The sequence below is a fragment of the Lepus europaeus genome, chromosome 8 (genome assembly GCF_033115175.1).
Source record: "Lepus europaeus isolate LE1 chromosome 8, mLepTim1.pri, whole genome shotgun sequence".
Taxonomy (NCBI): domain Eukaryota; kingdom Metazoa; phylum Chordata; class Mammalia; order Lagomorpha; family Leporidae; genus Lepus; species Lepus europaeus.
Genome location: NC_084834.1, coordinates 3,815,880 through 3,843,016, shown reverse-complemented (window position 1 = coordinate 3,843,016; position 27,137 = coordinate 3,815,880). Strand labels below are relative to the sequence as shown.

The 27,137-nt window shown below is 35.2% G+C and overlaps 1 protein-coding gene across 1 annotated transcript in view; it reads left to right on the top strand.

The window, feature by feature from the left end:
- Nucleotides 1–27,137, top strand: part of FSTL5 (follistatin like 5) — an 873,635-nt gene that overhangs the window by 776,299 nt on the left and 70,199 nt on the right. The window contains exon 14 of the mRNA XM_062198990.1: nucleotides 26,926–27,033. Coding sequence (XP_062054974.1) covers nucleotides 26,926–27,033 — 108 coding nt within the window. The remainder of the gene's footprint in view (nucleotides 1–26,925; nucleotides 27,034–27,137) is intronic.

The following is a 27,137-nucleotide window of genomic DNA, read 5'->3' as shown; positions in this document are numbered from 1 at the left end:
AATTTTTGAGAGACTTGTTTACTATCAAATTTTCTGCAAGATAGTAGAACCAAACCATTTCTTATTTTTACAGAGAATCTTTTTACAATATTGAATTGAAATAAACTCCTTTGAACTGCAAAAAAAGTGCCAACAAGTTCAAAGTAGGGTTACCATAAGAATTGTTAACACCTTCACATAAATTCCTGCACCCACTCATCCATCCAATCATTCCTTTGTCTATCCTGTATTCATTTACTGATTGTCTACTGTGAGATGTATTTGGTTACACAAACAAAAGAAACTATTTCTACTAGGAAATTCTGGTACTTTGAGTTACAAATCCATAGTGGCTCATCAGTCTAACAGCTCACTTTCTAATATGAGAATGAATAGCACAGTCTTGAGTAAGAAGATGAAAAGCTGTTCTATTAGAAACCACTAAGTCCAACTGACTGACACGTGTAAGATGAATATAAAATCTAATGATATCGTAGCTGCTTTGAGAAGAAATATCATTGTATATCACACCTCCTTTCTTCCGACTTTGAGATTGCTGGCTCTTAACCAGGTTGATTTTTTTTTTTTTAGTTTGCAAGAAGGGCTAGCACAATTTATGGGCATTTGGTTTGAGATTATTCTTTGGAAGTAGGTTAAAATTAAAAGGCTGTTTCAGAAATAAACAGGCTGGTCTTTAAAATCAGTTGTCAAGCCAGAGGTCTACATTTACTGAATATGTACATTGCCTATTAGGTATTCAGAAGTAGGAAAAGCTAACAGAACTTACTGTACATGTAATTCCACCTTCAGAAAATGATGTTTTAAACATTAATTGAAAATAGTGTTCAAATGCTATGGTAGTAATCATACAAATTGTATTACTTTGCAAAGTGCCTATTTTAGCTGTGAAACACAAGAAGAATGCAACAAACTTTACATAATGCCTAACCAGGTCAAAAGTAATATTCAGATAAAATCATGATTAAAGAGAATTTTTAGCCTAAAATCTAACACAATTTCATTCATTACAGAACTGGACTCAGTCAAGCTGTGTTTGTTTTAAGATATTTTATTAAAACAATAATGGCTTCTTTTCTTTCAAATATTATCTAGATAAAGCCAATTATTTTGTAGATTACCTACTTTTGAACATTCTAAAAACATTAAAATATTCGTCATTTCAATCTGGTGGTTTGTGCTCTACATTATGATGGGAAAATCAGTTTGCATGAATGCATTTTCTTGCCATTCATGTTAATTTTTTTGTTTCTGCATGAAAAAACTAATTGCAGCTAATTCTTAGCATTTGTGGATTCTGAACCTAGAAATTCATGTGCTTGCTTGAATTATCCATATCCCTAAAATCAACACTAATAGCATTTTGTAGTAATTTCTGGTAAACCACAGAGTGATAAGAAATTTTATCACATTTCCAGCTGAAGTTAAGCAAGGTGATAGTCCACTTTCGTATTTTGGCCTTCATAATGTAAACAGGTATTTTTTTGTAGTCAACTTAATGCATTTTTTCATTTTCATGCTCATGTTTTAACTTTGATATTTAAAATGGCCTCTAGTTGTAGTGTGGAAGTGTTGTCTGCTATTCCTAACTACCGAAGGCTGTGCTGTGACAAATGATATGCCTTACCCAGGCATAAACCCTAATGTCCTTGGTCATGAGGTAAATATTAGCAAATCTAAAACATAGACTGAATTAGGTGACTTTAATCAGATACATACATAAAACAAGAAGCTCACAGGGACCTAACCATCTCTTGCCTGGTTGCAACATTTTAGTCTTCACTTAATTCAGTGTTAGTGGAAGATTATAGCACAACTGCCATGAGTGACTAGAATCAACTGTATTTGAATATATCAGACTTCTGTTCAGTCAAATGCCAATGGATCATTAAGGCATATTCAGATGTGGACAATGAATAACAATACCAGCTACACTTTGTATATGTCACTCTAGAGTGCATAGGTATGCCATTCTGTTAATACACACAAGTAGAATTTTGACAGTTTGGACCAAACACTGGGTAAGAGTTTGTGCATGTATCTGTGTAAATAATTTTGCAAATAATTACATTATAATATGATGATGATAAATAATTACTATTCTTTAAAACAGCAAATGTAGCAATTGTAAATATCCATGAACATCTGCCAAGATTTTAATAATAATTACATTTAATCTATTGATATATTTAAAGAGATGCTACATTCCACACTTTTGGGGCTTTTTCTACATTTCTGCATTGATTATTATATTGTTTATTATCATGCTGATTCAACTGCTAAAATAATCTTACATTTTTGAATAAATTCTTATAATCAAAATAATATAAAATATATCTTGTAAATATTAATAATTAAAATTTAAAATGTGATGGACATTAAACAACAATTTAAAGTGAATTTAAAGAAATTAGTAATAGATTTGAATTGCCAATAGTGCAATGTTAAAGGAAAAAAGAAAATATAAATGAGAGGTTAAGATATGAAGTCAAATCTAACATGTGTGAAATAATAATTCCAGAAGGAAATAGTGGAAACAAAATGGGAAAATTAGTGTTTATGTCAAAATGAACAGGAATTTCATTTACATAAATTGTGTAATATATATTTAAATAATACATAATATGTAATATAAATATATATAATAAAATATTATAAATCTTCATATTCAGAAAGGACAATAAAATCCAAATGTGAAAAAAGAATCTATGCCTAAATGTTTTAATTTACACAAAGATCAGAGCAAGAGGAATATCTAAAAAAGGCTAATGGTTCCCAGAAAAAATATCATATTTTTCAATAGAGATAATAGGCATCTAAAGGAACTGAAATAATATTGCTAAAGGACTAAGGAAAAAAGACATTTTTATATTTTATAGGCAGTAGAAACATAATTCTATAGTCAGCACAGTTTGTCTTCTGTGGCAGATGCACAGAAACTGAATTTACCACAAAAAACTATGAATGGATTTCAAATTTTATTTGCACCCAAATCAATGTATATTTTAAGTTCTTTTTCTGTTACCTTTCTGAACTACCCTCTTATTTCACCTGTCTATGTTTTAAAATATGGTGTGTCTATGAAAAAATAAAATTCAGTGAATACCATGTAAGAAAACACAGAATAGAAATAGTAAATAAGAAAGCAAAAAACTACAAAAATACTGAGACATGTGGTAAAAATTCTATACAAAATAATAGAATAGAATCAAGTCCTTTTTTCAACTTGTATTTAATAAATATAAATTTCCAAAGTACAACTTTTGAATTATAGAGGCTTCCCCCCCATAACCTCCCTCCCACCCACAACCATCCCATCACCCAATCCTTCTCCCATCCCATTCTTCATCAAGAATCATTTTCAATGATCTTTTTTTTATTAAACTTTTATTTAATGAATATAAATTTCCAAAGTACAGCTTATGGGTTACAATGGCTTCCCCCTCCCAAAACTTCCCTCCCACCCACAACCCTCCCCTTTCCCGCTCCCTCTCCCCTTCCAATCACATCATGATTCATTTTCAATTCTCTTTATATACAGAAGATCAGTTTAGTATATATTAGGTAACAATTTCAACAGTTTGCCCCCATATAGCAACACAAAGTGAAAAAAAATACTGTTGGAGTACTAGTTATAGCATTAAATAAGAGTGTACAGCACATTAAAGACAGAGATCCTACATAATATTTTTTTTAAAAAATTAATTAATTTTCTATGCCATTTCCAATTATCACCATGCTGAGTGAATTAAGCCAGTCCCAAAGAGACAAATATCATTTGTTTTCCCTGATCGGTGACAACTGAGCACCAAAGGGGAAACCTGTTAAGTGAAATGAACACTATAAGCAACAATGACCTGATCAGCTCTTGTCCTGACTCTAGATGTACAATGTAATACTTTATCCTTTTTAGTATTTGTTGTTGTTGTTGTTGTTCTAGTACTAGTGGTTGAACTCTGTAATTAACACACAATTATTCTTAGGTGTTTAAATTTTAACTGAAAAGTGATCCCTGTTAAATTTCAGAGTGGAAAAAGAGAGGGAGGAGATGTACAATTTGGGACATGCACAATCAGACTTGCCCCAAATGATGGAGTTAGAAATGTGCCAGGGGATTACAATACAATCCCATCAAGGTGGCATGTACAAATGCCATCTCACTAGTCCAAGTGATCAATTTCAGTTCACAGTCGATGGCTCTGATAGGTCAAAGAATCATAGGGATCACACAAACAAGACAAGTGTCTGCTAATACTAACCGATAGAATCAAAAAGGGAGAGAAAGATCCAACATGGGAAGCGGGATACACAGCAGACTCATAGAATGGCAGACGTCCTAAACAACACTCTGGCCTCAGAATCAGCCCTTAAGGCATTCGGATCTGGCTGAAGAGCCCATGAGAGTATTGTAGGCATGGAAAGCCAAGATACCATGGAAAAGAAAAAAAAAAAAGAAGAAGAAGAAGACATAAATGAAAAATCTCTGTGAGTGAGATCCCAGTGGAAATAATGGGGCCATCAAAGAAGGAGGTACCTTTCTCTGAAGGGAGGAGAGAACTTCCACTTTGACTATGACCCTATCAGCATAAGATCAAAGTCAGCGAACTCTAAAGGCTTCCATAGCCCTGGCAACTCATGACTAGAGCCTAGGGAGATTACTGACGCCATTTTCAATTATCTTTATATACAGAAGATCAACTTAGTATATGCTAAGTAAAGATTTCAACAGACATCACCCACACAGACACACAAACTATAGTGTACTGTTTGAGTACTAGTTATAGTATTAATTCACATAGTACAACACATTGAGGACAGATATCCTACATGGGGAGTAAGTGCACCGTGACTCCCGTTGTTAATTTAACAATTGACACTCTTGTTTATGGCATCAGTAATCTCCGTAGGCTCCTGTCATGAGTTGCCAAGGCTATGGAAGCCTTTTGAGTTCGCTGACTCTGATCTTATTTAGACAAGGTCATAGTCAAAGTGGAAGTTCTCTCCTCCCTTCAGAGAAAGGTACCTCCTTCTTTGATGGCCCATTCTTTCTGTTGGGATCTCACAGAGATCTTTCATTTAGGTCACTTTTTTTCTTTGCCACAGAGTCTTGGCTTTCCATGCCTGTGAAACTCTCATGTGCCTTTTAGCCAGATCTGAATGCCTTAAGGGTTGATTTTGAGGTCAGAGTGCTGTTTAGGGCATTAAATCAAGTCCTTAATAATATAATTTAAAATGATGAACTTAAGGAGAAAAAATTATTGGAACAGGTAATGAAAATTTAGCTATATGAAGACCAAGAGTGTTATATATAAATATTAATAAGAAACAATTTAAAATTAAAAGACAGTAACTGATAATGCAGGCAAATACTAACAACAGATGAAAAACCTGATTTATTTGTATTTATTTATACAAATATACACATGAGATTGCTTACAGTTATATACACACAATAATAAAATAAACTGTTGAAATAAAAATGAGAAATTTTTGATACTTTCATATTTGATAAGTCAATAGATAAAATGATATATATCTTGAACAATGCTATTACTATGCTGAAACTGATGGATATATGTGTAAACCGTCATGCCCATCACTGAGCAAATACAGAGTGATATTAGGGAATATGAAACATTTAGTGTCAATGACTACATGCTAGGTGATAAATTAAACCAGAAGAGATATTAAAGAAATAATTTAATTCTTATTGGTAACAATGTTAAACATACTATGAACAACAGCAAAATAAATTTAAAATATCATGGATAATCATGATTAGATATGCCAGGTCCAAGTAAGGTTATAGTTTGTAGAATTCTACAACTTTCAATCAAAAAAAAAAAAACAATAAAAGTAAAACTTGTAACTACCAAATTTAGAATTTTGTTAGAAGTAGCCAAAAAGTATAGCCTACCCTCAATATATGCAAGGGCCTCGGTGCAGGACTCCAGGTGTGTAACACAATCTGTGAGTGCTCGGCACCCTTATGTTCTGTGGCCTGTTGTTTGTGTATACCGAAACGCACACCCTTCTGTATGCTTTAATGAATACTCAGGTTACTTAGAATATCTCACACAATTTAAATGCTGTATAAAGACTTGCTCTATTGTATTATTTAGAGAGTAATGATAAGGAAAGAAATCTGCTTGTTAAGTGCAGAGGCAATCTCTTTTCAATTTTTCCACCAGGGTTGGTTCCACAGGGTTGAATCTGTATATGTGATACCAGAAAATATGACACCATAACTGTATGAGATTTATGAAATTAGCCAATGAAGATGATAGGGAGGGATAAAGCTGTTAAATAGAAGAATTTTTGTATCTTATTGAAGTTGAGCTGGTATAAATTCAAATTAGAGTGTTATAGCTTCAGAATGTTAAGTAATCCAATGGTAGACCCAAAGATTGTGACATTCACAAAAATGGAAATTAAAATGGAATTTTGATGTTTCACTAAAATATTAATTAAATATGAAGGAAGATAGCAATCAGAAAATGAGTGAAAATATCTGTAAATTATAATAAAATATATAGGAGATTCAAGCAGTAAGATCCCTTTATGAGTTATCATTCTAAAAGTGGATTAAGCTGACTAATTAACAATTAAATGGAGGAAAAATATATTCATTGCAAATAGTAACCAAAAGAGAGCAGAGGTGCCTATTCTAATATCAGTCTCAATAGTCTTTAAAGCAACAAGTATACGAGAAGAAGATATTTACTAATAAAAGATTCTGAACATCAAGACAATATAGCCATTATAAATGTTTACACACCTGAAAACAGACTGTCACTCTGAAATGCGCTGCATGGGTTCCAAGTGGCAATTTAACCTGCAGAGCCACAATGCTCAACCAGCTCCTCAACACAGCAATTCAGCTGGCAGTTGGATGAGCTGATTTTTAAGACGGTGTATCTTCGCTGACTTGGTAATTGACTTCTGACTTTACTTTCTATTCCTACTCTGGGAATAGGAGTCTATCTGCATAGTCCTGAGGATCAGGCTCCCTGGCAGCAATGGGAAAGCCAGTGTAAACCATCCACAGCTATGCAAGTCTTTCTCATGATCTGTATGTATTCTCAGACATTCTACTGGTCAAAGATAATTCTTTTTTAAAAAATTTTATTTGAGTTATACATGCTTCGTATATACAGACTTAGGAACATAGTGATACTACAAACACCACTCTTCATCCCACCCACACTCCAACCCTTCTTCCTCCTCATTATCCTTTTCCCACTCTTCATTTTTAAAGATCTATTTTCAGTTTACTTAGTGCATGTAAGGTTAAACCTACACTTAAAGAGTTCAACAAATAGTATGAATAAAAAAAACCTGTTTCTCAACAGTAAAGAAAAAGGCTGAAAATAATCCTCGGATTATAAATGTCCATTTCACTCCAATACATTACATTTTAGCTACTCTGTTAGTTACATTGGACCAGAGAAAACATATGACATCTGTTTTTGGGACTGGCTTATTTCACTAAGTATAATGATTTAAAGTTGCATACATTTTGTTGCAAAAGATTTCATTTTTTATATGCTGAGTAGTACTCGATAATATATGAACACCATTATTTCTTTACCCAGTCATCAGTTGTTGGACATCTGTGTTGATTCCATTTCTGAGCTCTTATGAATTGAGCAGGAATGAACATAGGGATACAGATCACTCTTCCATATGCAAAATTCTTTGGGTTTGGGTAAATTTCCAGGAGTGGGATGGCTGGATCTTATGATAGGTTTATATTCAGATTTCTGAGATATCTCCATGCTGTCATCCACAGTGGCTGCACCAGTTTACATTCCCACCAACAGTAGGTTAGGGTACTTTTCCCTCACATCTTCACCAGTATTTGTTGTTTGTGGATTTCTCTATAAGAGCCAATCTAACTGAGGTGAGATGAAACCTCATTGTGGTTTTGATTTGCATTTCCTGCTGGGTAGTGATCCTGATCATCCTCTCTTAAAAAATGCCTGTTCAAGTCATTTGCCCAATTCTTACCTGGATTGTTTATTTTGTTGTTGTTGAATTTCTTGAGCTCTTCATAGATTCTAGAAGATAATCCTTTTTGTCAGTTGTGTAGTATGCAAGTAGTTTCTCCCCTTCTGTCAGTTGCCTCTTCACTTTGCTGATTGTTTATTTTGCAGTGCAGAAGTTTTTCAGCTTAATGTAACCCCATTTGTCAATTTTGGCTTTGATCGTCTGTTTCTGGGGTCTTTTCCAAGAACTCTTTGCCTATGGAAATGTTTTGCAGAGTTTCCCAAATGTTCTCTAGTGATTTGATGGTATTGGGTTGTAGATTTAGGTCTTTGATCCACTTTGAGTGGATTTTTGGGAAAGTGTCAGAAAGGGGTCTTGTTTTGCACTTCTGCATGTGGAGATCCAGTTTTCCCAGCACCATTTGTTGAAAAGACTATCCTTGTTCCAGGGATTGATTTTAGCTACTTTGTCAAAAGTTATTTGGTTGTGGATGCATGAATTGATTTCTGAATTTTCTATTTTGTACCATTGGTCTATATATCTATTATTGTCCAGTAGTAGGCTATTTTGCTTTTAACTTCCCTGTAGTATATATTGGAATCAGGTTTTTTTTTATTAAACTTTTATTTAATGAATATAAATTTCCAAACTACAGCTAATGGGTTACAATGGCTTCCCCCCTCCCATAACTTCCCTCCCACCCGCAACCCTCCCCCCTCCCGCTCCCTCTCCCCTTCCATTCACATAAAAATTCATTTTCAATTCTTTTTATATACAGAAGATCAGTTTAGTATATATTAGGTAAAGATTTCAACAGTTTGCCCCATATAGCAACACAAAGTGAAAAAACTACCGTTGGAGTACTAGTTATAGCATTAAATAACAGCGTACAGCACATTAAAGACAGAGATCCTACATAATATTTTTAAAAATTAATTAATTTTCTATGCCATTTCCAATTTAACACCAGGTTTTTTTTTTATTTCCAATTCTCTTTATATACAGAAGATCAATTCAGTATATAATTAGTAAAGACCTGATTAGTTTGTACCCACACAGAAACACAAAGTATAAAAATACTGTTACAGTACTAGTTATAGCATCACTTCACTTTAGATGACACATTAGGGACAGATCCCACATGGGGTGTAAGTACACAGTGACTCCTGTTGCTGATTTAACAATTTGACACTCCTGTTCATGGCGTCAGTAATCTCCCTAGGCTCTAGTCATGAGTTGCCAGGGCTATGGAAGCCTTTAGAGTTCGCTGACTTTGATCTTATGCTGATAGGGTCATAGTCAAAGTGGAAGTTCTCTCCTCCCTTCAGAGAAAGGTACCTCCTTCTTTGATGGCCCCGTTCTTTCCACTGGGATCTCACTCACAGAGATCTTTCATTTAGGTCTTCTTCTTTTCTTCTTTTCCATGGTATCTTGGCTTTCCATGCCTACAATACTGTCATGGGCTCTTCAGCCAGATCCGAATGCCTTAAGGGCTGATTCTGAGGCCAGAGTGTTGTTTAGGACGTCTGCCATTCTATGAGTCTGCTGTGTATCCCGCTTCCCATGTTGGATCCTTCTCTCCCTTTTTGATTCTATCGGTTAGTATTAGCAGACACTTGTCTTGTTTGTGTGATCCCTATGATTCTTTGACCTATCAGAGCCATCAATTGTGAGCTGAAATTGATCACGTGGACTAGTGAGATGGCATTGGTACATGCCACCTTGATGGGATTGTGTTGGAATCTCCTGACACCTTTCTAACTCCATCATTTGGGGCAAGTCTGATTGTGCATGTCCCAAATTGTACATCTCCTCCCTCTCTTTTTCCACTCTGAAATTTAACAGGGATCACTTTTCAGTTAAAATTTAAACACCTAAGAATAATTGTGTGTTAATTACAGAGTTCAACCACTAGTACTAGAACAACAACAACAACAACAAATACTAAAAAGGATAAAGTATTACATTGTACATCTAGAGTCAGGACAAGAGCTGATCAGGTCATTGTTTCTTATAGTGACCATTTCACTTCAACAGGTTTCCCCTTTGGTGCTCAGTTGTCACCAATCAGGGAAAACAAATGATATTTGTCTCTTTGGGACTGGCTTAATTCACTCAGCATGATGTTTTCCAGATTGCTCCATCTTGTTGCAAATGACCGGGTTTCATTTTTTCTTACTGCTGTATAGTATTCTATGGAGTACATGTCCCATAATTTCTTTATTGAGTCTACTGTTGATGGGTATTTGGGTTGGTGAATTGAGCTGCAATAAACATTAATGTGCAGATGGCTTTTTTATTTGCCAAATTAATTTCCTTTGGGTAAATTCCAAGGAGTGGGATGGCTGGGTTGTATGGTAGGGTTATGTTCAGGTTTCTGAGGAATCTCCAGACTGACTTCCATAGTGGCTTAACCAGTTTGCATTCCCACCAACAGTGGGTTAGTGTCCCTTTTTCCCCACATCCCCTCCAGCATCTATTGTTGGTAGATTTCTGAATGTGAGCCATTCTCACAGGGGTGAGATGGAACCTCATTGTGGTTTTGATTTGCATTTCTCTGATTGCTAGTGATCTTGAACATTTTTCCATGTGTCTGTTGGCCATTTGGATTTCCTCTTTTGAAAAATGTCTATTGAGGTCCTTGGACCATCTCTTAAGTGGGTTGTTTGTTTTGTTGTTGTGGAGTTTCTTGATTTCTTTGTAGATTCTGGTTATCAATCCTTTATCTGTAGTATAGTTTGCAAATATTTTTTCCCATTCTGTTGGTTGCCTCTTCACTTTCCTGACTGTTTCTTTCGAAGTACAGAAACTTCTCAATTTGATGCAATCCCAAATGTTAATTTTGGTTTTGACTGCCTGTGCTGCTGGAGTATGTTCCAAGAAGTCTTTGCCTGTGCCTCTATCTTGCAGGGTTTCTCCAATGCTCTCTAATAATTTGATGGTTTCAGGTCGTAGATTTAAGTCTTTAATCCATGTTGAGTGATTTTTTGTGTAAGGTGAAAGGTATGGGTCTTGCTTCAAGCTTCTGCACATGGAAATCCAATTTTCCCAGCACCATTTATTGAATAGACTGTCCTTATTCCAGGGATTAGATTTGGATCTTTGGTCAAATATAAGTTGGCTGTAGATGTTTGGATTGATTTCTGGTGTTTCTATTCTGTTCCATTGGTCTATCCATCTGTTTCTGTACCAGTACCATGCTGTTTTGATAACAACTGCCCTGTAGTATGTCCTGAAATCTGGTATTGTGATACCTCCGGCTTTGTTTTTGTTGTACAGGATTGCTTTGGCTATTCGAGGTCTTCTGTATCTCCATATGAATTTCAGCATCATTTTTTCCAGATCTGAGAAGAAGGTCTTTGGTATCTTGATTGGTATTGCATTGAATGTATAAATTGCTTTTGGGAGAATAGACATTTTGATGATATTGATTCTTGCAATCCATGAGCATGGAAGATTTCTCCATTTTTTGGTATCCTCTTCTATTTCTTTCTGTAAGGTTTTGTAGTTTTCTTCATAGAGATCTTTAACGTCTTTGGTTAAGATTATTCCAAGGTATTTGATTGTTTTTGTAGCTATTGTGTATGGGATTGATTTTAGAAGTTCTTCCTCAGCCGTGGCATTGCCTGTGTATACAAAGGCTGTTGTTGTGATGCCTCCTGCTTTGTTTTTGTTGTATAAGATTGTTTCAGCTGCTTGAGGTCTCTTGTGATTCTGTATGAATTTTAGCATCATTTTTTCTAGATCTGAGAAGAATGCCACTGGTATTTTGATTGGGATCATATTGAATCCGTAAATTGCATTTGATTGTTTGGACAACTTGATGATGTTGATTCTTCTTATCCATAAACATGGAAGATTTTTACAATTTTTATGTTCTCTATTTCTTTAATATTTTAGTTTTCATTGTACAGATCTTTGATGTCCTTGGTTAAATGTATTCCAAGGTATTAATTTTTTGTAGCTATTGCAAATACAATTGATCATAGAAGTTTTTTCTCAGAAGTAAAATTGTCTGTGTATATAAAGGCTATTGACTTCTGTTTGTTAATTTTATAGTCTGCCACTTTACCAAACTCCTTTATGAATTCCAGTAGTCTCTCAGTTGAGTCTTTTGGATACCCTAAATATAAATTCATGTCATCTGCAAGTAGAGATAGTTTGACTTCCTCCTTTCCAATTTCTATCCGTTTGATTTCTTTTTCTTGCCTAATGGCCCTGGCTAAAACTTCCAGGACTATATTGAATAGCAATGGTGAGATTGGGCATCCCTGTCTGGTACCGAATCTTAGTGGGAATGCTTCTAAGACCACTGGAACTCATAAAGGAGTTTGGTAAAGTGGCAGGATATAAAATTCACCATTGGTATTTAATATAGTACTAAAAGTTTTAACCAGAGCCATTAGGCAAGAAAAATAAATCAAAGGAACATAAATTGGGAAGGAGAAAATCGAAGTATCCCTAAAGGCAGATGACTTGATTATATATGTAGGGGATCCGAAAAACTCCACCGAAAGACTATTGGAACTCATGAAATAGTTGGGTATTGAATAGCAGTGGTATAGAGCATATTATTATCTGGTTCCTGATCTTGGGATGAAATTTTCTAACCTTTCCTCATTAAATAAGATGCTGGCCATGGGTGTCTCATAAATTTCCTTGATTGTGTTGAGAAATTTTCCTTCTATATCCAGTTTGCTTCTGGTTTTCCTCATGAAAGGAAAGTATTTTATAAAATGCTTTCTGCATCTATTGAGATAGCCATATGGTTTCTGTCCTTCAGTTTGTTAATGTGATTTATCACAGATATTGATTTGTGAATGTTGAACTATCCCTGCATATCAGGGATAAATCCCACTTGGTCCAGGTGAATGATCTTTCAGATTTGTTGCTGGATTTGATTAGCTAATATTTTGTTGAGGATTTTTTACATCTATGTTTATCAGAGAATTTGGTCTATAGTTCTCTTTCTCTGTTGTATCTTTTTCTGATTTAGTAATTAATGTGATGCTAGACTCAGAAGGAGTTAGAGTGTTCCCTTTCTTTCAGTTGTTTTGAATAGGTTGAGAAGTTCTTTAAATGCTTGGCAGAATTCAGCAATGAAGCCATCCGGTCCTGGATTTCTTTGTTGGGATGGTCTGTAATGCTGACTCACTCTTCAGCTTTGATATTGGTCTGTTTAGGTTTTCTATGTCTTCATGACTCAATTTTGGTAGATTGTCTGCCTCTAGGAATCTGTCCATTTCTTCTAGGTTTCCTGATTTGTTGGCATACATCTCTTTGTAGTAATCCCTGATGATTAATTTTATTTCTGTGATATCTCTTGTTATATTTCCTTTTTCATTTCTAATATTATTGATTTGGGTCTTCTCCCTCTTTTTTCCAATAAACCTGCTCTTCATTTCACTAATCTTTTGTATTTTTTTTTAATTTTGTTTATTCTTTTTTTGTTGTTGTTGTTATTTTTAGACAGGCAGAGTGGACAGTGAGAGAGAGAGACAGAGAGAAAGGTCTTCCTTTTGCCGTTGGTTCACCCTGCAATGGCAGCCGCAGCCGGCGCGCTGCACCAGCACACCACACTGATCCGATGGCAGGAGCCAGGTGCTTCTCCTGGTCTCCCATGGGGTGCAGGGCCCAAGCACCTGGGCCATCCTCCACTGCCCTCCAGGGCCACAGCAGAGAGCTGGCCTGGAAGAGGGGCAACCGGGACAGAATCCGGCACCCCGACCGGGACTAGAACCTGGTGTACTGGTGCCACAAGGTGGAGGATTAGCCTAGTGAGCCGTGGCGCCGGCTGAATTTTGTTTATTCTTTCTCTAATTTTAATTATTTCTTTCCTCCTACTAATGTTGGATTTGCTTTGTTGTTGTTTATCTAGGTCCTTGAGATGCATTGACAGCTCACTTATTTTTTACCTTTCCAATTTCTTGATGTAGGTACCAATTGCTACTAACTTCTTCTTAACATTGCTTTTCTGTGTACTGTAAGTTCTGATATGATATACTGTCATCATCATTGATTTCCAGAAAGTCTTTTGATTTGTCTTCTGATTTTGTCTATGATGCATAATTCATTCAAGAGCATGTTGTTTAGTCTTCATATGATCTAGAGATATTGATTGTTGATTTCCAGCTTCATTCCATTTTGGTCAGAGAATATGTGTGGTATGACTTCAGTTTTTTTAGAATTTGCTGAAAGCTGCTTTATGGACAGAAAATGGTCTCTCCTAGAGAAAGCTTCATGCACTGATGAATAGAATGTGAATTCTGTAACTGTGGGGTGAAAAGTTCTGTAGATATCAGTAAGGTCAATTTGGCCCATCATGTCTATTAGCTCTGTTGTGTCTTTGTTGATTTTCTGTCTAGTTGATATATGCATGAATGAAAGTGGTGAGTTGAGGTCTCTCATAACTTTTATTTGTGTCTGTGTCTCCTTTTGGAGTCATTAACAGTTAATTTTAAATAGCCAGACATCCTGTAATTGGGTGCATATACATTTATTATAGTCACATCTTCCTGTTGGATTGATTCCTTAATCATTGCATGGTGCCCTTCTTTAAATCTTTTAACAGTATCAGTGTTAAAGTCTACTTTGTTGATATTAGGATCCCTTCATCTGCCTCTTTTGTTCTGTTAGCATAGAATACCTTTTCCCAACTTTTTACTTTCAGTCTCCATGCATCTTTTTGGTGAGACGTATTTCTTGCATGCAGTAAATAGATGGGTCTTGTTTTTTAATCCACTCATCCAGTCTGTATCTTTTAACTGGATGATTGAGGACAGTTACATTCAAGGTGACTATTGATAAGTAACAGCTTGGCCCTGACATTTTCCCATAATTATTCCTGTTGTTTACTTTGGATTTCCTTTGTATTTTTATTGGGAGATTTTCTGCCCTCACATTGTTTCATTATAATGACTGTCTTTCTGTTTTCCTGATTGTGGTTGATCTTTCAGCATCTTTTGGAAAGCTGTATGAGTGATGACAATTCTTTCAATTTTTGCGTGTTATGGAAGGTCTTTATTGCACCTTCATTCATAAATGAGACCTTTGCAGGACATAGTATTCCGGATTGTCAGGTTTTTTGTTTTTTGGTTTTTTTTTTTTCCAATTAAGGCATGGACTATATCTCTCCATTCTCCTACCCTGTAGTTTCTGATAAGAAGTCAGCTGTGAGTCTAATTGGAGATTCTCTGAAAGTAACCCAGTGTTTCTCTGATGCACATTTTAGAATTTTTCTTTATGTTTTACTGTTGAAGTTTTGAATACAATGTGTCATGGTGAAGATCTTTTCTGTTAATATCTTTCAGGCATTCTACATGCTTCCTATACTTGGACATCTCTTTATTTCTCTAAATTGGGGAAATTTTCTGTAATTATTTCACTAAATAGGCCTTCTAATTCATTTTCTTTCCATACCTTCAAGACCTCCAAAGACTCATATATTGGGTCATTTGACAGTGTCCCATAGATCTCTAACACTTTTTATTTTTCTAATTTTTGCTTCTTTTTATGGTCTGATTTAAAAATTTTAGAGATTTGTCTTCTAGCTCGAATATTCTTTCTTCTGCCTCACCAATCTGATTCTAAGGCTTTCCACCACATTCTTAAATTTCATTTTGATTTCTTTTTAAACTCAATTTTATGGGAAAATTTTCATTCATTTCATATATGGATTTCTTTAATTTGCTAATTTGCTTCTGACTGCTTTTGAGTAATCCTAAAATTAATCTTTTGAATTCTGTTTCAGGCATTCCATCAATCTCTTTATCTTCACATTCTAATATTGAGGTGTTGTGTTCCTTTAAAGAGGTCATGTTGTCTTCCTTATTCTTATTTCTTGAATTTCTGCATTGATTTTTAGCCGTTCTTGGTGACATTTGGTGGTTTTTTCCCTCTGGTAACTTTCATCTTTGGGCTATGCCTCTGTGGATTCATGGAATATGTACACTTGCAGCGAATACTCAGAGATGTCTGCTGGGCGTGGCCAGGGACCTCTGGTCAGTACTCCAGGGTGGGACGAGTCCCAAGGACTTGGACATTGATCTGGTCTCACCTCTATCTCCAAAGCTGGTGCCTTTTCTGGCTCTCAGCTGCTGGAGTCGTGTTGTATCCGTGTTCATTCTGAGAGTGTACACATTCCACACAGGTCCACAGCATTCCTCTTCCTTCCGTAGAATTTCCGTGTGGTTTTCTCTCTAATTCTCCCCTGAGAATGCACCTCCTACCTTTTTTTACTGCTTATCCATAGCCTAGCACAGTACATGGTTCCCTATTCTGCCATTTTGAATTCCATTGTCAAAGATAATTCTTAACTTCGGTACATCCCATCTCCAATTATTTTTTTTTTGCTTTTAATTTATTTACCTATATAAAAATAATGTATTACATATATTTCACTTTTACAGGTTTAAGAACATAGAAATACTTCTCACCCCCCCTCCTTCCTTTCTTATGTTTCTTTTAGTTTTTGTGATAACATACTTAAATTTTTGTATAATCACAAGTTTAATCCTCCACTAAATAATCAACAAGTAGAAAGATCATCTCAGGAGTGTATATAAAGGCTCTAAAAATAATCAAATCTCAAGATGTCAATTTCACTCAAACACATTGCATTTTTTGTACTCTATAAGCTACCACAAATCAGAGAAAAATAATATTTGTATTTTGGGGATTGGCTAATTTCACTAAGCATATTGGTCTCCAATTGCTTCCTGTTTATGAAAAGGACATTATTTTATTCTTTTTTGTGGTTCAGTAGCGCGCGCGCACACACACACACACATATATATATATATAAACATTTTCTTTCATCCATTCACCAGTTGATGGACATCTGGGTTGATTCCATATCAGCTGTTTTGAACTGAGCTGTTATAAACATGGGAGGTACAGATAACTCTTCCATATGTTAATTTCATATCCTTGAGGTAAAGTCCTAGGAGTGAGAAGGCTGGGTTATATGGTAAATCAATTTTTGGATTTCTGAGGAATTTCCATACTGTCTTCCATAATGGTTGAACTAGTTTGCATTCCCGCCAACAGTGTATTAGGTAACCGTATTTTCTACTCCCTCACCAGCATTTATTATTTTTGGATTCTTGGATGATAGCCATTCTTGCTCGGGTGTGGGGAACCGCAGGCTGGCCACCTGTGGGAACCTCCTCATCTGCATAGTTTACAGCAATCGGTCGACCACAAGGCCTACGAAAACAGCCAGGTGAAACAGATGAAACAGAATGGACTCTGCGTAAACAACTAGGAAGAACCAGGTGAAACAGATGAATGTTCGACCTGAGGCTCTACGCGCCCTTTCATCTGATTGGACGGTATCAGCATAAAGGGACACTGGGATCTGGGCGGGCCAGCACAGCCGCCACTGCTGGCCGCCGCCGCGGCCCCTCCTCTTCTTTTCTCCTCTCCCCACTTTCCTTTTGCCCCCACAAGTAAAAGTTCCTTGAGAACCGATGAACAGTGACCGTGTCGTGACTACGTTGGACCCTCGCTGGTGAGGGTCCGACACTCGGGTGAGATGAAACATTGTGGTTTTTATTTACATTTCCCTGATGGCTAGCGATTGAGCATCTTTTTGTGTCTTTTTTTCTATTTGTATTTCATCTGTCAAAGAATACTTGTTCATAACCTTGATCCATTTTTCTTAACGGGACTGTTTATTGTGGTTGAGTATCTTGAACTTTTTATATATTCTGGATATTAATCCTTTATTAGATGTTTAATTTGCAAATATTTTCTCATACTGTTGGTTGCCTCTTCACTTTGATGAGTGTTTCTTTTGTTGTACAGAGATGTCTTAGCTTTATGGAATCCCATTTGTTTATGTTTTGTTTTATTGCCTGTGTTACCAGAGTCTTAGCCAAAAAGCCTTTGCATTTGTCAGTGTCTCTCAGTGTTTCCTCTAGTAATTTAGTGGTGGTTTTAGGTCTTAGGTTTAAGTTCAGGATCCATTACAAGTTGATTTTTTATAGGGTTTATGGTAGGGATCTTGTTTCATATTTGTGCACATGGAGAAAGTTAATTCCTCACATACTACAGCTAATGTATACTTGGGAGGAAAAGCAGGGACCCAAATAAACAAATCCAATTTTGTGTGTGGGAACAGTCAGAACTTAATCCATGGAAGTACAGTGCAGAGGCATTAGTGTGCTGATAGGGTTGCTCATATCAGAGGATGATGAGTTGATTATTTCCCTTCTGTTACTAGAAAGGAAGGGTTTTGAGTTGTGAAGACTGCTGAATAATATTGAAAGGGAGAGTGAAGTAACAGCTGGAATGATTTGACAATTCTGTAGCAGACTAGTCTCTTGACATTTAATATATGAAATGTAAATTTTCATATGAGGTATATTCACTATCTTTTTCCTTTTGATATTTTCTGAGGCCTGTTACTTTAAATATTAACCTGACATTTGGATTTAAACCACTAGATACAGAAGTTTTATTTTTTTAAAAATTACATTTTACTATTTTTTAATTATTGAAGTTCTTTTATTTGCATCCACATATAATTTCAGCTTATACACCTCTTTAGATAATGAGTTTTTTAATTACTACCTGCTGAGTGAATAACACATCCTTATGTTTTCCTTAATGTAACCTTAGTGATAATGTGAATTTTAATCCTCCAAAGTACAGATATATTAGGAATATCTTAATAATTCTATTTCATACTTGAAAATACTTTATCTCTAAGAATTTAATTTTTTTCATTTTTTTTCTAAATTTAAATACATACAAAATGATAGCTGTTACAGTTTAGATATTAAGCTCTCTTAGAAATTAATAATCTTAATAATCTATGTTTAAAAAGTAAACAAAGGCTATTTCTCTCTACAAGAATAGTTAATTTAAAAAACCCTACTTATGATTTAAAGTCTTATTTATATCCTAAGATAGAGCATACTTGTAAAGTCAGTGAATTGCAAGTTAATTTGATGAAAATGTAAAGTATCCTTTCTGAATGAACTTGACTTCTTTTCTCAGTTGACATCAGATTTAAGTCAACCTTTTTTGGTATCCAAGTGATATCATACTTGACTGTGTACTATATCTGTGTTTACATATTTTTTTCTTATTCAGAAGCACTAAGAATACTAATTCTATTAAATCAGTTATTGCAAAACTATTACAGAAAATTAAAATTATCTAGATATGGTTTAAAGATAAACCATGAAGCTTAAAATCAAAATACTGTATTCTTGAAATACTTATTATAAAGAAAACAGTATAACTAACAAATAATTTTAATCATGTTTTTTCTATTTTCTAAATTTGAGAGGCAGAGAGAGAGAGAGAGAGAGAGAGAGACCGACCGACCCCATCCCTTGGATTGCTCTTCACATGTCTTCAATGGCTGGGACTGGGTTGGGACCAAGCACAGGAGCTGGGAATTGAATCCAGGCCCCCCAATTGAATATCAATTACTTGAGCCATCATTGTTGGCTCCTGGAATCTGTTAGCAGGATGTTAGAGTCAGGAGCCAGAACAGTCCTAGACACTCTGGTGTGGGATGTGAATATCTTAGCCCCTGTGCTTAAGACCTGCTCCCCACCTATTGAACTTTATTTTTTCAAGAATTCTATTTTAATCCAATTAAAGTAAAATTCTTTACTAATCTCATCGTTGAAGTCATATTTCTGACTTTCTTTCAGGTGTACACTACTATTAATTGTATAATTTGGAACTCAACGTTTTTAAACTGCCCTGTAACATTTTGTTACTTAATTTGGAATTGTTTTCTTTTTTTTAAGATTTATTTAATCATTCATTTATTTATTCAAAGTTACAGAAAGAAGAGAGAGAGAGAGAAACTGAGAGAACTTCCATCTTCTGGTTCACTCCCCATATGGCTACAACAGCTAGGAGCTAGGACTAGGCCGGGTCACGGTGAGAAACCTGGAACTCCACCCAGGTGTCTCATGTGGATGGCAGGGGCCTAGGGATTTGGGCCATTTTCTGCTGTTTTCCCAGTGTGTTAGCAGGGGTCTGAATCAGAAGTGAAGCAGCTGGCACTCAATTTGGTGTCCACATGCTCAACCTGCTGCACCATAGCACTGGCCCCATATTTTCTTGAAAATGTACAATTTTACATATTTTGTGATAAATTATTATCATTAGGAAAACACTGGTATATTTTCAGTGAATGCATAAACATTTTTACTTGAAGCTGACAAGTACAAAGTCACTATTATTTAGTAGAATCTCTAAACTTGAAATCACCTTCAACTTCAAATGGTTTCAACTATTGCTTTTCTTACTATTAAAATTTCTGTGAGAACAGCATAGATATTTTTTCTGTGTAAAAGAATAGCCAGTAAACAGATGACCTTATTTTGTCTTCTACGGGGAAAGATCAAGTTGTGCTTGGATGCAGAAGGGCCTTACTGTAACTCCTCGGGAGTATTCTTAAGTATCATCAGCCGTCTCCTCCAGCCATTAGCACATTATTTCGAGAATCTGCATCATTAGTTTAAATTAGGCTCACTTAATTAGCCAGCTGGTGCTTTTCTTGTCAGACTTATCAACAAGCTGTGCTTCACTGTCCTTTCAAGTCAACACCGAGTTCTAAGTTCTTCATGTCATTCTTGCTCATATCGGTGTTCCATCTTTACCAAAGGAGCCATCTTTTTGAAAGTTGATATAATTAGCCTGTGACCAGTGTAGTGTGCATTTGGAAATTTTTGTATTTGTTTCACCCTCTTGTGATATTCACTCATCTTTAAAGTAATGTGTAGTGAGATTGTGACTGAGTTAGGTTTGGCAAATCAACAAAGAATACTTTTCAAAAGTCATACTACAAATAAATTGTATGCTTAACATTTAAAACATTTAACTGTCATTACACTGTGATTTATTTTTTTAAAGATTTATTTATTTTTATTTGAAAGAGTTACACAGAGAAGAGAGGCAGAGAGAGAAAGGGGGGGGGGTCTTCCATCCAATGGTTAACTCCCCAATTGGCCGCAACAACTAGAGTTGTGCCGATCTGAAGCCAGGAGCCAGGCACTTCCTCCGGGTCTCCCACGCAGGTGCAGGGGCCCAAGGACTTGGGCCATCCTCCACTGCTTTCCCAGGCCATAGCAGAGAGCCAGATCAGAAAAGAAGCCAGGACTAGAACCAGTGCCCATACGGGATAATTTATTTTTTAACATATTTTTAACATTTTCACAAACAGTATAATATTGAACTGACATACAAAGTGAGAAATGAGAAGTGAAAATTATTGTAAGCACCAAATGAGCATTTGGTGTAATTCTGGAGTGAAAGGTGAGTACATAACCAATATTATTTCCCACCACTTCTTTCTGAATATTTTCTTTTAACCTACATAAATTATCCTGAATTAAATGGGTACTGACTGCAGTTCTACCAGTAGTCTCCAAACTGTAGTGTCTGCAAGTTAAGGAATATAAAAGAGTACTTGTTGTGGTAATGGACTGTTAGGGCTTGTATTTATATTTCTTTGACCTTAAAATATTTCATTTTACAAATATTTAATACATGGTGACTAATATTGGAGGTCTGATTTCATAATATGTCAGATTACCATATAACATAGTGTGTACATGAGTATCTTCAGAGGAAAGTGGAAATTATAGAATATAGAGCAACAGTTTAACCCATTACACCAGAATTCCTGTCGCACAGATAAACTATTTTATGACACAGAGTTTATCTGTCCCACAGATAAACTATTTTATGACACAAGTCTTCCTGTAGCAGGAATTTTTTAAATGTGAAAATAATTAACTTTTTCACAAAAAGCAACCATTCTGAATTTACTGGTCCTTTAAAGAAAAATTCAATCTACTAGGAGATATTTCATAAAATAAACACATGTTATTTATCCCTTATGGAAGCTGATGATATAAGCAGAAAAATTATCTGCTTTACAACTTGAACTTGGTTATGGAATGATTATCTGCAAGATGGCCACCTACAAACATCCTTATCATTATTATACAATGTTGTTGCTAGAAACCACATAAATGTTACCTCTTTAAATTCTATTATTTTATACATAAACACTTATAAACAGATATTTCATAAGATCTAAAATTTTTCCAAATAAACTATGTCACGTTGCTTTTCTTCATTTTGATCTTCATATCACATTCCTATCTGATAAACTTTTTAAACTAAACAAGACCATACGTGAATTTAGTACCAGCCTCATGAAATTCTCAAACTCAAAATGTTCAAAACTTTTGTAGATCATTGAACCAATGTTTTTCAACTTCTGGAATTGTTTTGAAAGGTAATTGATGTCTTCTCCCCAACTGTGTGTTATCTTATTTACTTGAAAGCAATTAATATTGACTGCCTTCTGACACCACCTGTAAAATATTCTAATGAGATAACTTTAAAAAATTGTTCTCATCTTCACATTCATAAAGATATCCATACTTTAAAATATGACTAGAATTCCATTGAGGGTTTTTGCTTCTATGTTCAAAAAAGGAAATAGGTTTGTAGTTCTCTTTCTCAGTTGCATCTTTTTCAGGTTTAGGAATTAAGGTGATACTGGTTTCATAGAAAGAATTTGGTAGGATTCCCCCCCTTTCAATTGTTTTTAATAGCTTGAAAGAACTGGAGTTAGTTCTTAAATGTCTGGTAGGTTTCAGCAGTGAAGACATCTGGTCATAAGCTTTCTTTGTTGGGGGATATTTATTATTGGCTCAATTTCCATCGTGGTTATTGGTCCAATTAGGTTTTCTATATCTTCGTGGTTCAGTTTAGGTGGGTTGTTACATGTCCAGGAATCTATCCATTTCTCTTCGGTTTCCCAGTTTGTTGGTATGCAGCTGTTTGTAGTAATTTCTGATGATTCTTTTTATGTCTGTCTTGTGTGTTGTTACATTTACATTTTCATCTCTTATTTTATTAATTTGAGTCTTCTCTCTCCTTTGTTTAACTAGTTGGGCCAATGGTATGTCAATTTTGTTTATTTTTTCTAAAAAAAAAAAACTAGATCTTTGTTTTGCTGATCTTCTGTACTTTTTTGTTTCAATTTTGTTGATTTCTTCTCTAACTTTAATTATTTTTTTTCTCCTACTAGTTTTAGGTTAGGTTTACTGTTGCTTTTCTAGATCCTTGAGCTGCATATAGTTCATTTATTTGGTGCCTTTGCAATTTCTTGATGTAGGCATCAATTGCTATAAGCTTTCCTCTTAACACTGCTTTTGTTGTATACTGTAGTTTTGATATGTCCTATTATCATCTTCATTTGTTTCCAGAAATTTCTTTTATTTATCTTTTGATTACTTCAGTGACCCACTGTTCATTCAGGAGCCTGTTGTTCAGTTACCATGTGTTTGAACATGTTCTAGAGATTCCTGAGCTGCTTATTTCCAGCTTCATTCCATTGTGGTCCAAAAAGATGCATGGTATGGTTTTTATTTTTTTAGTTTTCTGAGACTTGCTTTATGGTCTAGCATGTGAACAATTCTAGAGAATGTGATTTCTGCAACTGTAGAATGGAAAGTTCTATAGATATCTGTTAGATTCATTTGGAAAATAGTGCCAATTAAGTCCATTGCTTGCTTGCTGACTTCCTGTCTTGTTGATCTGTCCACTGCTGAAACTGGGGTACTGAAGTCTCCCATTACTATTGTTTTTGAGTCTGTGTCTCAATTTAGATTCCTTAAAATGTCTTTGAAATAGCCAGGTGCCCTGTAATTATGTGCATATATGTTTATAACAGTCACATCTTCCTATTGAATTGATCTCTTAATCATTAATAGTGGCCTTCTTTGTCTCTTTTCATAGTTTTTGTTAAAGTCTTTTTTGTCTGTTATTAGGATGGTTGCCTCAGCTCTTTTTTGGTTTCTGTTAGCATGGAATATCTTTTTCCAACCCTTCACTTTCAGTCTGTGTGCATCTTTGTTGGTGAGATGTGTTTCTTGTAGGCAGCAAATAGATGGGTTTTGGTTTTTAATACATTCAGCCAGACTGTGTCTTGAAACTGGAGAGTTGAGGCCATTTACATTCAAAGTCACTATTGATAAGTAATGACTTTGCCCTGCCGTTTTTCCAAAAATATTCCTATCATTTACTTTGGATTTCCTTTGTACTTTTACTGGAGATTTTCTGCCTTTACCTTCTTTCATAGTGATGACCATGTTTCTGTGTTTCAGTGTGTAGCACATCCTTAAGCATCTTTTGCAAGGCTGAATGGGTGGTGACAAATTCTTTAATTTCTGTTGGTTATGGAAGGTCTTATTTCACCTTTATTCATAAATGAGAGCTTTTCAGGGTACAATATTGTGGGTTGACAGATTTTTTTTCTCTTAAAACCAGGAGTATATCTCATCATTCTCTCTAAATGATTCTTTGAAACCTCTTATTACCTTTGATTATTTTATAACCATATTCTTATAACTGAGTAGCAATGAGGTTTTTGTTATTGTTGCTTTTGTTTATATTGAACTATTTTATCTATAATATTTAAAGACCTAATTATTATTTCATTTGAAGCTCCTGCAAATAGGCTATTATAATCACACATAGATAAGTTTAACAAAAAGACGGGAAAATATGAAATGTCATAGTATCCTGCTGCTTTGTCATTAGTATATTTAACTTTTTAAGATCTAATTATTTCATTTGAGAGACAGCATGACACAAGAGAGTGAGAGATAGTGGCTGGTGCTACGGGGTAGCAGGTAAAGCTGCTGCCTGCAGTGCTGGTATCCCATATGAGTGCCAGTTCCAGATCTGACTGCTTCATTTCTAATCCAGCTCTCTGCTATGGCCTGAGAAAGCAAATAGAAGATGGCCCAAGTCCTTGGCCCCTGAAGCCACGTATCAGACCAGGAAGAATGAAGCAGCTCCTGCTCCTTGCTTCAGATCAGCCCTGCTCCCGCCGTTTCAGACATTCGGGGAGTGAACCAGTGGATGGAAGACTCTCTCTCTCTCTCTCTCTCTCTTCTGTGTTACTCTTTCAAATAAATAAATATTTTAAAAAGAGAGAGAGAGAGAGAGGCAGACAGAGAGAGAAAGAGAGAGAGAGGGAGATCTTCCATCTGTTAGTTCACTCCCAAACGGATGCATTGGATGGGGCTGGTCCCAGGCACAAACCTAGAGCATAGAATTTCATCCATCAATCTCATGTGGGTTGCAGGTACCCAATTACTTGGGCTATCATTGACTGCCTTTCCAAGTACATTAGCTGGGAGGTGGATCAGGAGTGGTGCAACCAGACATCAAGAAACACTCGGGTATGGGATACCAGTGTTGCAAGCAGGAATTTAACTCACTGTCCCACAAAGCCAGCCCCCTAGCATACTTGTTAATTGTGGTTCTTCTGCTATATACGCATTGTAATTCTTGATGAATAATACATCCATTCAAATACAATGAAAATAATACCAGACCAGCTGTTACTTAAACAATATAGGTATTTTATTACCTTAGTAGCTCTAAGTTTAGGGATAGACATTCTAGGCTTATGCAGGAATTCAAGGTTATGATCAATAATTCTGTTGCCTTTTATTTTCCTCTTACTGCATTCTCACAGGTCAGCTTTTCCTCTTAAAGTCTGTGGTTACATAGCCTCAAAATGGATTTGGAAATGTAAAGCTTAAGATCCTCAGATAATCATATCCAAAGCATGAAAAGGGAGAAACTGAGGTACAAGGCAGGCTTCTCATACTACTACTTTATCCTACTACTTTGTGGATGACATATAATGTATTCTCAGGAATGATGCACTATGTTAACTTTTGCCATGCAGAAAGTAATATATGCAATGCAACCACCTCACCCCTCTATAAGGGAATGGGATTGATCATTGGTTAAATATTTGTTGTTAACCAAGTGCTCTCCCTTCTCAGACAATTTTGCTGTGTACCTGATGACAAAACTATATCTTTGCTCTGTTTGCAAGAAAGGGGTGAAGACATTGGTATAAAAGAGTTTAAATATGTCTCTTCAGAAATCTGATAATCATTTTCAGTTACACTTCAATATTGAGAATTTCAAGTAGATGAAAATCAAGACATGACTTTCAAAGAGAAAGATTAGTAAGACTAATTTTCCAACTTCCAAATAAAAATATGAATTTTCATATGCCCAGCCACAATTATAGTTTATCTGTAACTAACCTACTGGGAAGACCATTCTATTATGAATTCGAGCTTAGAAAATTCTCTAAAGATATTTAGCTGTACTTTGAGAAGAAATGCTTTCATTATTGAATAAATGTTGTTTTATTGAATACAATTTAAGTTATAAAATTAGAAAACATATGATTAACTACTACAGGAAATTAAAAGCTGTTAGCTTGTAATATAAATAGCTTGAAATTAAGGTAAGTAAAATAACTTCCTGGCAGCAATTTGTTTTCTGGGAGTTGTTTTAAGTAAATGCTAAATATTATAAATATTAGCAGAAAAACACATTTACCAAGCATAGTGCAAAAAAAATGCCTCTTTATATTTATGTGGTTTTGGATTTCTCATTAAGGAAATTAAATTAGGTAATCAGTTTTTAGAGTTAACAATCATATATCATATTGTTGGTGCTTTAGCATTATAGATGACCAAGTCCCATAACCGGTATTAGGGTGGTAGATAGCTAACCGGATAAGCATTTTTCTCACCTGAATTAAATTCTTGAATAAAACAAAAATCTTAATCTTTTGTGTCTTCAGTTTCTAAATACCTTTTTCTTAACATCCAATTTGTATAAGTAACAAATGACCATAAAAACTCATAAAATTGTGGAAATAATGAGTAAATTTTAAAGTAAACATATTTCCAAATTAATCAAAAAAGGTTTAGAAACATAGATAGTTGGAGAAATAAATAATTAACCTAACATAAAAATTCTTGAAACCTTTCATAGTTTGGGAAATAATTTTAAACAAATATTTCAGATGAATACACTTATTTTTTCCCTAATTTTTCCTTATTATAGGCAGTGAGCACAGACCCTGTCCCAGTTAAACTGCACTATGACAAATCACATGACCAAGTCTGGGTGCACAGCTGGGGCTCCATGGATAAGACTTCACCCACCCTGCAGGTAAGTGCATCTCCGTATACACGAGAAAATCATAAGTGTTAAGCCTTTAGATATCTTACTTGATATTTATGAACATTTAACAACAACATTCTTCCAAATGAAGA